At 49.9% G+C, this 13109-nt stretch overlaps 1 protein-coding gene across 5 annotated transcripts in view; it reads left to right on the top strand.

Annotated features, from left to right (window-relative positions):
* The first annotated feature begins 10628 nt into the window (after positions 1 to 10628).
* ADGRD1 (adhesion G protein-coupled receptor D1) overlaps positions 10629 to 13109 on the top strand; it is a 110987-nt gene continuing 108506 nt past the window's right edge. For 4 of the 5 annotated variants that reach the window (XM_086856477.1, XM_023937191.2, XM_086856480.1 and 1 more), the window contains exons 1-2: positions 10629 to 11519; positions 11599 to 11635. In XM_086856477.1, coding sequence (XP_086712603.1) covers positions 11451 to 11519; positions 11599 to 11635 — 106 coding nt within the window. In that variant the 5' untranslated portion in view covers positions 10629 to 11450. The remainder of the gene's footprint in view (positions 11520 to 11598; positions 11636 to 13109) is intronic. The other variant, XM_086856478.1, reaches the window with a different exon arrangement.

Here is a 13109-nt window from a genome sequence, read left to right as displayed (position 1 = left end):
ACCTGAGTTTTGGCAGCGCTTTTCTGCTCCTCTTAGGCCAGGAGTGACAGCACTGTTTACAGATAACTGAGCTGCTCTGATCCCTGCTTTGCCTGGGAGTTCATTCCCAGCCTGGCTCTGGGTGTGTGCTGGCTTTTACACCGAGCTGGGAAGTTTGGCTGTGGCCAGCCCTGGCTGCCGTGTGCGCACCCCTGAAGGGCTGGGACTGTGCTGGAGCTCCTGCTTCCCTCTGCCCCTGGCCAGGCTGGGCACAGCGCTGGGCATCTGGAGGATGCGGATGTGCTGTCCTGGCCAGGAGCTCTTGCAGGTAACGGGCTGGAGGCTCCTGATGAGCCCAAGCCACAACTCCTTATTTGTCTGGTTATTGACAGCCAAGGGTTGTTATTTACACCAAGGCTCTAGCACAGCCTGAACTTCCTGAGGTTACATATTGGGGTGTACAGGGCAAATACTTTTAATTGTGTGGGTCATTGTCTTCCAGTTCACCGGGTGAAGTTAGAGTTCAGGCAGTGAAAGACATTTTCCCCAAACTGTGGTGTTCTGAAATGGGGCAGTGTTTGTATTAGGGCACTGGTTCAGTATAGGAATAGGTTCCTTGATTTTTATTTTATTTTGGAGAGTAATAGTTAATGTCTGTCCTGCTGTGATCCCGAAAACAATTCCCTTACTTGTTCTGCTTACGTGAGGGGAAAGAAGTTGAGACTATGAATGACAAGTTTCCCCAAAGAACACTTTAAACAAAATTTCATATTTATATTAACATTACCAGAAGTTTTAGTGGATCAAACTTATCTCTAAACTCACAGTTTTAATATATTTAATGCAAGCATTCAAAACTGAATGCTATTAATATAGTTCAGGCTTCTAGGAGGCAACTGTGGCTTGCTCAGAGTTGCCTCTCTCTGAATTGACTTCATCAGCAAGGACTGAAAAGCAACAGTAAAATAGTCATAAACAGGAAGCTCTTCAAGGCTGTGGTGATCTGTAACATCTGAGAAGAAAACTTCACCCAGTGTCCCTCCTCCTGTGGCTGGTTTTACTCTGAGGCACCAGGACCTTCCGGGATGCTCAAGGCTCCGAACGAGGTGTTGAGCCAAAGGCAGCAAATCAGGTCAATAATAAAAGGTTCCTTGTGTTGATCTGTCTCCAGTGCAGAGTCTGACTCCCCAGCAGTGATAATAATTCCTATTGCTCCTGCTGTATAAACCTGCCACTGCACAAAACCAGAGGGAACCTGCTGATGGCTTTAATCCATCCTGGTGCCCTGCAGAAACAGAACTGGAGGGAAGTGCTGAGTGTTCTGGTTAGACTGAGAAGCCAAAGGTTCATTTTCACTTTTTCAATGGATTGCACAGATAAAATAAAAGGAAAGCTGGGTTTAGGAGTGGGTTCTCTGGGCAGGTTTTGGGGAAAGAACTCAAACCAGAGAGCTTCGTTGCATTTATAAATTAAAAGATGGGTCATAATTAACAAAGAATCTGCAATTTCTGGCATTATTCATTGTGTTTTGATTCTGGATCTGGATGTTTTGTTTTATTCGAATACCTAAGCTGAGGTCTAGCTATAAAACTTATTTCAGAGTGCAGCAAATGGGTAATTCTGCCAGGTCTGTGTGTGTGAGAACTCTCTGGGACACTTCACCTGCAGCCTTTGCCAGGCCTGACCCAGCTGCGAGCAGCGCTGAGCTCACCGAGCCAGAGCTTTGAGACAGCTTGGGCCTGGACATGGGGTTCGGCACAATTCTGCTTCCCGCAGCAGGCGCGACCCTCGGAGCAAATTCCGGGAGGTTCCGGGCCGGTTCCGGGCTGGTTGCGGGCTGGATCCGGGCTGGATCCGGGCTGGATCCGAGCTGGATCCGGGCTGGATCCGGGCTGAATCCGGGCTGAATCCGGGCTGAATCCGGGCTGGATCCGGGCTGAATCCGGGCTGGATCCGGGCTGGATCCGAGCTGGATCCGGGCTGAATCCGGGCTGGATCCGGGCTGGATCCGGGCTGAATCCGGGCTGGATCCGGGCTGGATCCGAGCTGGATCCGGGCTGAATCCGGGCTGGATCCGGGCTGGATCCGGGCTGAATCCGGGCTGAATCCGGGCTGGTTCCGGGCTGGATCCGGGCTGGATCCGGGCTGAATCCGGGCTGGATCCGGGCTGGTTCCGGGCTGGATCCGGGCTGGATCCGGGCTGAATCCGGGCTGAATCCGGGCTGGATCCGAGCTGGATCCGGGCTGGATCCGGGCTGGATCCGGGCTGGATCCGGGCTGGTTCCGGGCTGGATCCGGGCTGGATCCGAGCTGGATCCGGGCTGAATCCGGGCTGGATCCGGGCTGGTTCCGGGCTGGATCCGGGCTGGATCCGGGCTGAATCCGGGCTGGATCCGGGCTGAATCCGGGCTGAATCCGGGCTGGATCCGGGCTGAATCCGGGCTGGATCCGGGCTGAATCCGGGCTGGTTCCGGGCTGAATCCGGGCTGAATCCGGGCTGGATCCGGGCTGGATCCGGGCTGAATCCGGGCTGGATCCGGGCTGAATCCGGGCTGGATCCGGGCTGGATCCGGGCTGAATCCGGGCAGGTTCCGGGCTGGATCCGGGCTGGATCCGGGCCGGTTCCGAGCCCGTTCCGAGCCCATCCCGGGCTGGATCCGGGCTGGTTCCGAGCCCATCCCGGACCGGTTCCGATCCCGTTCCGAGCCCGTTCCGATCCCGTTCCGAGCCCGTTCCGAGCCCATCCCGGGCCGGTTCCGAGCCCGTTCCGAGCTCGTTCCGAGCCGGTTCCGAGCCGGTTCCGAGCTCGTTCCGAGCCGCTTGGGGCCGATCCCCGCCCCTGGGCCGGACCCGCTGCAGTTCCCGGTTTGGCCACGCGGTGGCGGCCGCCGCCCGCCCAGCGCCTCCTGCTCCCGCTGGAAATTCGGATTTTAGGGAAATCAGGAATCCTTTCCCAGGAACGGGAAACGCGGCCAGGCCGAGCCCTGCAGGTGCATCCTTCAGCCTGTGAGCACAGCAAAAAACAAACCCCGGCAGCCTGCCCACAATTCACCACATTTATGTGGAAGAACTGTTAAAATCAGGGCTTATCAGAGAGCCAGCCCATCGATAACCGACACTGAAGTAAATACAGCTTCACCTGGGGAACAGAGACACCCAGCAAGTGCTGATCAGCCAATGTCACACAACAGAAATGTGCTGAGGGACGGGAGCAGTCACAGCTCGGTTCTGGTGTCATTCATGGGCTGACCCTGAAGTTGTGTGAGCAGCAAAACGAACAGAAAGCGTGGAGGGTTGGTGTCCTGAGCATCTCAGCTCCTGTCCTGAGCATCATCCTGTCCTGAGCATCACAGCTCCTGTCCTGAGCATCACAACTCCTGTCCTGAGCATCACAACCCCTGTCCTGAGCATCACAGCTCCTGTCCTGAGCATCTCAGCTCCTGTCCTGAGCATCATCCTGTCCTGAGCATCTCAGCTCCTGTCCTGAGCATCACAACTCCTGTCCTGAGCATCATCCTGTCCTGAGCATCATCCTGTCCTGAGCATCACAACCCCTGTCCTGAGCATCATCCTGTCCTGAGCATCTCAGCTCCTGTCCTGAGCATCACAACCCCTGTCCTGAGCATCATCCTGTCCTGAGCATCACAGCTCCTGTCCTGAGCATCATCCTGTCCTGAGCATCACAACCCCTGTCCTGAGCATCACAACTCCTGTCCTGAGCATCACAGCTCCTGTCCTGAGCATCTCAGCTCCTGTTTTGCTATAAGGAGATGTAAGGAGGGGAGAAAGATTCTCCTCCTCATGGACCCTGAGCTCTGGAGCTGGGGTGGCTGGAAGAGCAGCTCTGGGATGGTTTTCTCCACTATCTTTAAAAACACTGGGGCCCTTGAGCAGCAGGGGAGAGATAAATAATGGTTTAGGCATGTAGGATATTCTGTGTTGTGGTTTGAAAGGCTTTCAGCCCGGGGTAAGCATTTTCCTGGTGCCAGTTTGGGATCCTTTCAGCTGAGTTTTGCCCTTTGATGCAGCCCCTCCCATCATTGCTGACACCTGTGCTGGCCTGGCAGCTCCAACAAACACAGCAGATACCAATTATGGAGAAAACAACGCCATCTGCTTTAGTTAATCACGCTTTCCAGGCTTATTTGTGTTTTAATTGCCATCTATGGAGTGGACAGTGGCTCCTGGGGGTTCACTGCTAGCAGAGGATTAATGGTTTTATTCTCTCTGAGCAAAAAAATCCTACTCCTAAATACATGGCATTTATTTATCCCTGGCTCCTGCAAATCTGCCGTGCTGGGTTTTGTAATGCCATTTCCACAGGACCTGGCCTGACTGCAGAACTCTCTCCTGTATTTAACTCTACACATTGATGTGCTGGGTGCTCCCTGATATTTCCATCTCCGGCTCCTCATCCCAGCTGACTTTGCATTTGCTAAAAAAGTCTTAGACCCCAAAAGGGAAACACTTCATCTCTCCAAAAATCAGTGTTTCTAACTAATTAAAAGGGATATGGATCAGGTTGCATCAATGGTCTTTAGCTGCAATGACATCTGAAAATGCCATTTCTTTAAGGAGCCTATGAAAATCACTGAGAGATTGACAAATCCTCTAGAAAAGGAAAGAGGGATTTCCTTGATCTCCATATCATATCCATTTTCATAGTTAAAATCACATTTTGAATGGTTGATTTTATTCCAGTTTACTTTCCTGCAATGTGCATTAAGAGCAGTGGCGGATACAAATGGGAAATATTTTTCTGTCATTTATTGTTTTGAAAATAAGTTTTTAGGCAGTTCCATGATTCTAGGGTGTGTCTCGTGCTTTTAGGACCTGGGGATGACGGTTCCAGGCGACAGATGTGAGTGATTATTCAGATTACAGAGCTCTGCAGCAGAGGGAGGATCAAACCACCAGGAACTGCAGGGGCTGAGGGGTCACAGAGGAGAATCTGTGCTGGGCCAGGACCAGCACCTGAAATGATGTGACTTTTTCTGGAATCCAGTTTTCATGCCTTTAAATTAGTTATGAGCTGCATTTCGGATTTGCTGACCCCTCAGGTTTTTCAGAGTAGATTTGGGGGCAGCTCTGATTCCTGCCCCACCTCTCATCGCTTTTGCCACTTAGACCTAAAGCAGGGAGCTCCAAAAGCCAGGCCAGTGTCATTCCCCACAGGATGAAGAGAATTTGGAATAAATGTCTGTAAGAAGCTCGGATGTTCTTGCTGAGCACTCATTTCCATTGGCTGCTCCTGCTGTGCTGGGGAATCTTTCACAAAGCAGACACACAAAACCTTCCTGGAGCAGCTTTTACCCCAAAGAGCAAGAGAAAAACTGTAAAAGTGTGAGAGAAACTGGCACAAATCCTAGAGACAACATCTCTCATGGTTTAGGGATTATTCATCATCATCACATAATGTTATAAATGTTATTTGAATGTTTGTGTAATTAAGAAAATCTGACTACCTGAATGATCCCAAAACAAACCAGTTACAGGCAGTGGCTTCCGGCAAAAAGGATTTGGCTTAATCACATAAAAAAAAGGATTTATAAAACATTTTATTTCTACAATTATCCAATTTTATGTAAGGCTGACATTAAGGCTCAGATAATCAAAGATTTGATTAAATTAAATCTTTGGGATTAGCACAAAATCCTAAACCACTTTGCAAAAACCTAACATTCTCTTCAGCACAAGGAGTAAGATATTCAGGGAACTACCAAGAAGCCAAAAAAGCCCAAAGAACAGAAAACAGACTGATCCAATAACCATCGGTTAGGAACTGGGACCTCATTTAGGGAAATTTTAAATGTATCATTTATTGTGTGGTTTTATCTACCTGCTTAATTGCTCTTTGAATCATCAATGTCTCAAAGTTTTCATAAGGAATATCTCTCTACACAGAGTAAATCAGCTTAATGTTACATATGTTGCACAATAAAATATTTTCACTTGATTAGGCCTAAATTTTATTGCCAAAACGCTGAATTTTGTTTTCTGGCACCAACCAGCAACTTCTCATATTCTTAATTAGAAAAATATTTTTCCATGATAGCGTTGGCCCTGTTGAATTATCTCCAGGATTTTGTGTTTGTTTTCTTTTCCTCTGCTCTGAGCTGTTCCCTTTGTCCTTTCAGCTCAGAGATTTCATGTGGTGCTCTCAGCAGCAGATCCGAGCAAAACATTGTCAATTATTTATTCTGTCCTGGGGAGGGGAGCTGTGCCCCGGCCACCCCTCCGTGCCCTCTGGGAGGGTGTTCTGGAGGGTGTAGTGGGGGTGTTGTGGGTGTCCAGAGGGTGTTTAGGGTGCTCTGGAGGGTGTTGTGGCTGTTCTGAGGGTGTTTAGGGTGTTCTGGAGGGTGTTGTGGCTGTTCTGAGGGTGTTTAGGGTGTTCTGGAGGGTGTTGTGGCTGTTCTGAGGGTGTTTAGGGTGTTCTGGAGGGTGTTGTGGGGGTGTTATGTGTGTCCAGAGGGTGTTTAGGGTGTTCTGGAGGGTGTTGTGGCTGTTCTGGGGGTGTTTAGGGTGTTCTGGAGGGTGTTGTGGGGGTGTTATGTGTGTCCAGAGGGTGTTTAGGGTGTTCTGGAGGGTGTTTAGGGTGTTCTGGGGGTATTTAGGGTGCTCTGGAGGGTGTTGTGGGTGTCCAGAGGGTGTTTAGGGTGTTCTGGAGGGTGTTGTGGCTGTTCTGAGGGTGTTTAGGGTGTTCTGGAGGGTGTTGTGGGTGTCCAGAGGGTGTTTAGGGTGTTCTGGAGGGTGTTGTGGCTGTTCTGGGGGTGTTTAGGGTGTTCTGGGGGTGTTTAGGGTGTTCTGGAGGGTGTTGTGGCTGTTCTGGGGGTGTTTAGGGTGTTCTGGAGGGTGTTGTGGGTGTCCAGAGGGTGTTTAGGGTGTTCTGGAGGGTGTTGTGGCTGTTCTGGGGGTGTTTAGGGTGCTCTGGAGGGTGTTGTGGCTGTTCTGGGGGTATTTGGCTGGTGTTTCAGAGGGTGTTGTGCAGGTCAGAACGGTTCCTGTGCCTCCAAGGGTTTCTCAGCTCTTTTGCAGTTCTCTGCAGGTTTGGAACACTCCCCCAGGAAAGCAGAATTTGTGTGCTGGAAACCTCAATCAAGACCTGGATTTGGCCTTTTCTGACTCATCCCCATCTCTGCCCCACGCAATAAATATGATGATATTGTTCTAAAGAATCATCTTTGCCCCGTTTCCCGAGCAGAGCTGTTCTGGCTCTGAGAGCTTTGTGCTGCTCTGCCTTTCTCCTGTGCTGCTGCTGGATCTCAGTGAACCCCTGCCCGTGCCCAATTAGCATCGCCCATTAGCGTGATTTGATTGCAATGCACCGAGGAAGAGGAGGGAGGAACATTCCTCAGGCTCTTTGAAGGAGATGCAGCTGGCAAATGATTTTTTATAGTGCAAATCCAAGCAGATTGCACCTGTGTACAGCAGGTCCCTGGAGCACAGGACAGATAAATGAGTTTACACAGCTGGGGGTGGTTTGTGTCAGGGAATTAAATAAAATCCCGCTGTCCATTACCAGAAGAGCTCACGGTACAATGTGAGTGGAGGTGTGTGGATACAACAGCTGTGATCACAGTGCCTGTTACTGACAGGGAAACAGTTTGATCAGAGCTGCTTTAACCCAGAACATTTATTGATGCATTAGCAGAGTGTGATGTGAAAGAAGCTTTACAAGATCTGCTGTTTCTTAAAACACTCCTTTCTACCATGTTTGCTGAAATATTCCAATCCCAGTTGTGCACCAGCGCTCACATGGTAATGTGTGCTTCCAGGACCTGCCCTGTGTGCTTCCAGGACCTGTCCTGTGTGCTTGAGGACCTGCCCACCTGCCCTGTGTGCTTCCAGGACCTGCCCTGTGTGCTTCCAGGACCTGCCCAGCTGTCCTGTGTGCTTCCAGGACCTGTCCTGTGTGCTTCCAGGACCTGCCCAGCTGTCAGGGCTGGGCTCACTGCTTCCCAGCACAGAACATTTCTGTTAAGGGTATAAAATAGATATGAGTATGGAATAGTGATGGGTATGGAATAGGTGTTGGTGTGGAATGTCTCTGTAAAGGGTACAGGACTGGTGTAGGTACAGGATGGGTGTAGGTACAGGATGGGTGTGGGTACAGGATGGCTGTAGGTACAGAACAGGTGTAGGTACAGAACGGGTGTAGGTACAGAACAGGTGTAGGTACAGAACAGGTGTAGGTACAGGATGGCTGTAGGTACAGAACGGGTGTAGGTACAGGATGGGTGTAGGTACAGGATGGGTGTAGGTACAGAACAGGTGTAGGTACAGAACAAGTGTAGGTACAGAACAGGTGTGGGTACAGGATGGGTGTAGGTACAGAACGGGTGTAGGTACAGAACGGGTGTGGGTGTGGAACATTTCTGTGAAGGGTAAGTGGAAACTGTTTCACCCTTGAGGTTCTGCCCAGAGCTCGGGGCAGGATCCAGGGGAGCAGAGAGGTGAGAGGGGAGCAGAGAGAGCAGCAGGATCCAGGGAGGTGAGAGGGGAGCAGAGGGAGCAGCAGCAGGATCCAGGTGAGCAGCAGGATCCAGGTGAGCAGCAGAGAGGTGAGAGGGGATCAGGGGGAGCAGCAGGATCCAGGGGAGCAGAGAGGTGAGGGGGGAGCAGAGAGGGGAACAGAGGGAGCAGCAGCAGGATCCAGGGGAGCAGCAGAGAGGTGAGAGGGGAGCAGAGGGAGCAGCAGGATCCAGGGAGGTGAGAGGGGATCAGAGAGGGGAGAGGGGATCAGGGGGAGCAGCAGGATCCAGGTGAGCAGAGAGGTGAGGGGGGAGCAGAGAGGGGAACAGAGGGAGCAGCAGCAAGATCCAGGTGAGCAGCAGGATCCAGGGGAGCTCAGGTGCAGGGATGGGGCCAGAGCCATCAGTAGTGGTGGAGAGGGGAGGACACCCAAAGGCCGGGAGGAAAGTCCTGCAGGGACAGTGACACGCAGGAAATAACTTCCCTGTAGGTCAGAATCCTGTGCATTCACTGATTTCAAGCAAAGACTGTTGTGCTGTACAAGAGGGGCTGAAAATTTTATCCAATATATTTACATAACTTCTGGCAAATGAAAAGGTAAATAAAACAATCTGGATTTTGTTGAGATATCAACATGCTATGGTTCTGATTTGTGGTCTCTGATATTGCCAACATCACCTTTAAGTGGTTTGTGTGAGGATAAAGAAGGGGAAATACAGGGAAGAAATTAACAGGGATGGAAAGCTTATCAAATTCTGTTTAAAATATTACTCTTTCAGTTTATTTGGCTGAAAATAAAGAACTTGGAGAAAACTGAAAACAAGATTTTTTCCCAGAAGAGCAGATAAAATGAAGAATATCAGTTCTAGCTGCTACTTTTCTTTTCCATGTAAAATTAACATTTGTGACATAGAGTGTAATTGGGACACTTATAAAAATGCTTACATGTGATTATTTTTATTAAGATAAGAAGCAAAGTAGCAACTAGAGAAGTTTTTTGCCAGGTTTGTGCAGCTCTGAGGAAGGCAGTGAAATGGCAATGCCTCTTTCCCCACTTGGTACAGATGAAATAAAACCAGTCCAGAGCTCCAGGTGAGTTAAGGCAGCACTTTTGAAGCTTTCCTGGGACAGAAAGACATTTATTTGTTGAATAAAGCGGTGTCAGCTTTCCCTCGGGGGTGTCCCCTGCTCTCCCGAGGGGCTGGACTCGGTTCTGGAGCGGCGCTGCTCTCCCTGCCCGGGCTGGGAGCGCCCCGGGAGCCGCAGCGGGGCAGAGAGAAACAGACACAGGCATAGAAACAGATAGAGATAAAAACAGATACAGGCATAGATATAGAGATATAGACAAAAACAGATACAGGCATAGAAATAGATAGATATAGATAAAAACAGATACAGGGATAGAAACAGATATAGATAAAAACAGATACAGGGATAGATATAGAGATATAGACAAAAACAGATACAGACATAGAAACAGATAGAGATAAAAACAGATACAGGGATAGAAACAGGTATAGATAAAAACAGATACAGGGATAGAAACAGGTATAGAAATAGAGATATAGATATAGATAAAAACAGATACAGGGATAGAAACAGATATAGAAATAGAAATAGAGATATAAACAGATACAGAGATAGAAATAGATAGATATAGATAAAAACAGATACAGATATAGATATAGAAATAGAAACAGATACAGAGATAGATATAGAAATAGATATACAGGTATAGATGATATAGATATAGATATAGATATAGATATAGATGATATAGATATAGATATAAACAGATATAGATATAGAAATATAGAAATAGAAACAGATACAGATAGAAATAGATATAGACATAGAAATAGATATATAGATATAGATATAGATAGAAAGAGATAGATAGAAACAGATATAGAGATAGAAATAGAAACAGATACAGATGTAGATAGAAACAGATATAGAAATAGATACAGATGGATAGAAATAGATAGAAATAGATAGATATAGAGATAGAAATAGATAGATATAGAAATAGATAGATAGAGCTAGAAATAGATATCGCTAGCTAGAACTAGAACAAGGAATAGGAATAGGAATAGGAATAGGAATAGGAATAGGAATAGGAATAGGAATGGAGAGAGTCCGGAGCGGGCCAGGGCTGGAGGAGTCTCAGTGACATCACCGGGATCCCCACCCTGAGCCCATGGAGGCGCGAACGGGAGCGGGACGGGCGGGACCGGGCGGGACCGGGCGGGACCTGGCGCCTCTTTTCGGCTCCTCTGGGCCCGTTCCGGCTCTCCCGGGCTCGGTTCAGCCGGTTCCGGGACTCTGGGCTCGGTTCAGCTCTCCTGGGCCCGTTCCGGCTCTCCCGGGCTCGGTTCAGCCGGTTCCGGCTCCCCTGGACCCGTTCCAGCTCCCGGGGCTCTCTCGGAGCGGACCGGACGGTACCGGAGTTCCCCAGACCGAACCGAAGCGGACCGGACCGGACGGTACCGGAGTTCCCCAGACCGAACCGAAGCGGACGGTACCGGAGTTTCCCGAACCGAACCGAAGCGGACGGTACCGGAGTTTCCCGAACCGAACCGAAGCGGACGGTACCGGACGGTACCGGAGCTCCCGGGCCGAGCCCGCCCCGCAGCCGCCCGGAGCGGGACAGGAGCTGCAGGGGACAGACGAGAGCAGAAAGTTGCGGACGAGATCTTTTCTCTCTGGCACGGACCGGAGCTGGGAGGGTTCGAGTTCTTCCCCCGGCCCTGGAGACGCCTCGGTGAATTCTCCCCCGGGCTCGGTAAATTACTCGGATTAAATGAAGATACCGAGGGCTGAAGGAAGGAAACGCCGCTCCGAGGGTCCGGAAGGATATTTTGCCGTCACTGAAGGAACAGACTTTTTGAACCTGCCTGGAAAATGTCCTTTTTAATACCAAAAGTCGCGAAGGAAAACTTATGATTGAAATCTTACAGGAATTGGATTTCAGCTGTACTTTTAACCTTAAATAGACCATGGAGAGTTTGTTATCTCTACTCTGGTGCCATTATTCTTTGCTGGTTTTATTGCAGCAAAAACATCAGGTAATATTCTGACTGGGGTCAGTATTGAGATGTGCTTGGATTCCTCACCGTGTCTCATTATTTAATGTTTTGTGTGCAGGTGTATGGAAACTATTCCCAGCTACCCAAACACCCAGGTAAGGAGCGCTCTGTTTACCCTTTATGACGATGTACTTAGATATTTCTGTGCTTTTTTTGCAGTTTGTATTTCTGTTGTTTCTTGGCGGCCCCAGAGGAGCTGAGCCCATGCTGGAATGCCAGCCCTGGATTAAATTTGTACCAGCCCCAAGAATCAGACTGTCCCAGTTAAACTCAGCAGCCTGCCCACCGAATATTGGGGATGGAAACACACTGGGGGCAAACGCCTTGTTTTGATCAGTGGGGAAGTCCTGAACAGACTTCTCTGCCCTCGCTTTCCTGGGGTGCAGCTTTCTGAGCCCAGTCTCTGGGCGGGCTGTTTTTCTCAGCCCTGGGTGTTCCACTCAATGACTTTCAGCTCTTTGTGGCAGCTCGCACACTTGGCAGTGACTCTGGCGAGCCTCGGGCTCCTCTCCCCTCCTCCATCCCTCACACTCGGCTTTCAGTCAGTTTGAGAGCGGACTGAGGATTTCTCATCAGTGTGAAACCCTCGGAGCTCACAAGGTTTGTGTGTGTAACTGCAGAGTTCTTGTCTATAGGAATAGTTTAACCTCAAGCCTCGTGGTGGTGTACAAGCACAATTTTACTGCTTTACCACTCCATGCGTTGCTGTGTGCTTTTCTGCTCTCAGCACATGTAATTATTGTCAAGTGGAGCACAGAGCGGTGGGGAGAGGCCACGTCTGTGAAATCAGCTTCAGCCTCACCAGCTGCCTTTGCTCCCCTTGCTCCAAGCCAAGAGAAGGGTCCTGTTGCTGCGAGCTGGGCTGTGTGCTGCTGCTGCAGCCTGTGGAGCATCCCTGCCCTGGGCTCAGCCTGCCCTCCTGGACCGGCCCTGCCTGGGGACAGCATTTCACCTCCAGGGCAGCAGGTTCTGCTTCCAGAGCTTTGAGCTGAGCTCGGCTCCCCTGGAACTCTCAGATCCCGTTTTTTGTGTGCTCGCTGTGGGTCACCATCCCCCGAGGCTGGCATTGTCCCCATCCTGGCCGTGTCCCCATCCTGGCCGTGTCCCCATCCTGGCCGTGTCCCCATCCTGGCCGTGTCCCCCCTGCCTTGGCAGCAGCACCGGAGATGGAGAGCCCAGAACCTCCCGGCCACTGCCCTGAGACATCCCCACCTTGTCTGTGCTCTGCTCCCTCCTCCAGGGAAAACCTCTATGACAACGGCAAACATTTGGTTAGGTGGGCTAAGAATAGATGCTGAATTAATGAATTCAATTATGAATCATTTGTTAGATATCTCTGGTATAGTTGACTTTGGAAGCAAGGCTGAGCACTTCTTGTATCCTCACAAGACTCAGAACTCTGAGTTCTGTTTCCTCAGATCTGAAAACGCTTGTTGCAGTTTAGCAATTTTATCAACTTTGCACTCAAAATAAAAAGAATAAATCCTATTTTATCCCGTCTGTGTCACAGCTCAGGAACCGTACGTGAGGATGGAGGATAAGGTGCTCTCCAGGGTGGGCACTGGGCAC

This window comes from Cyanistes caeruleus, chromosome 18 (genome assembly GCF_971803275.1).
Source record: "Cyanistes caeruleus chromosome 18, bCyaCae1.hap1.1, whole genome shotgun sequence".
NCBI lineage: Eukaryota > Metazoa > Chordata > Aves > Passeriformes > Paridae > Cyanistes > Cyanistes caeruleus.
The sequence above is the reverse complement of the archived record's forward strand: the minus strand, read 5'-3'. Positions and strand labels throughout refer to the sequence as shown.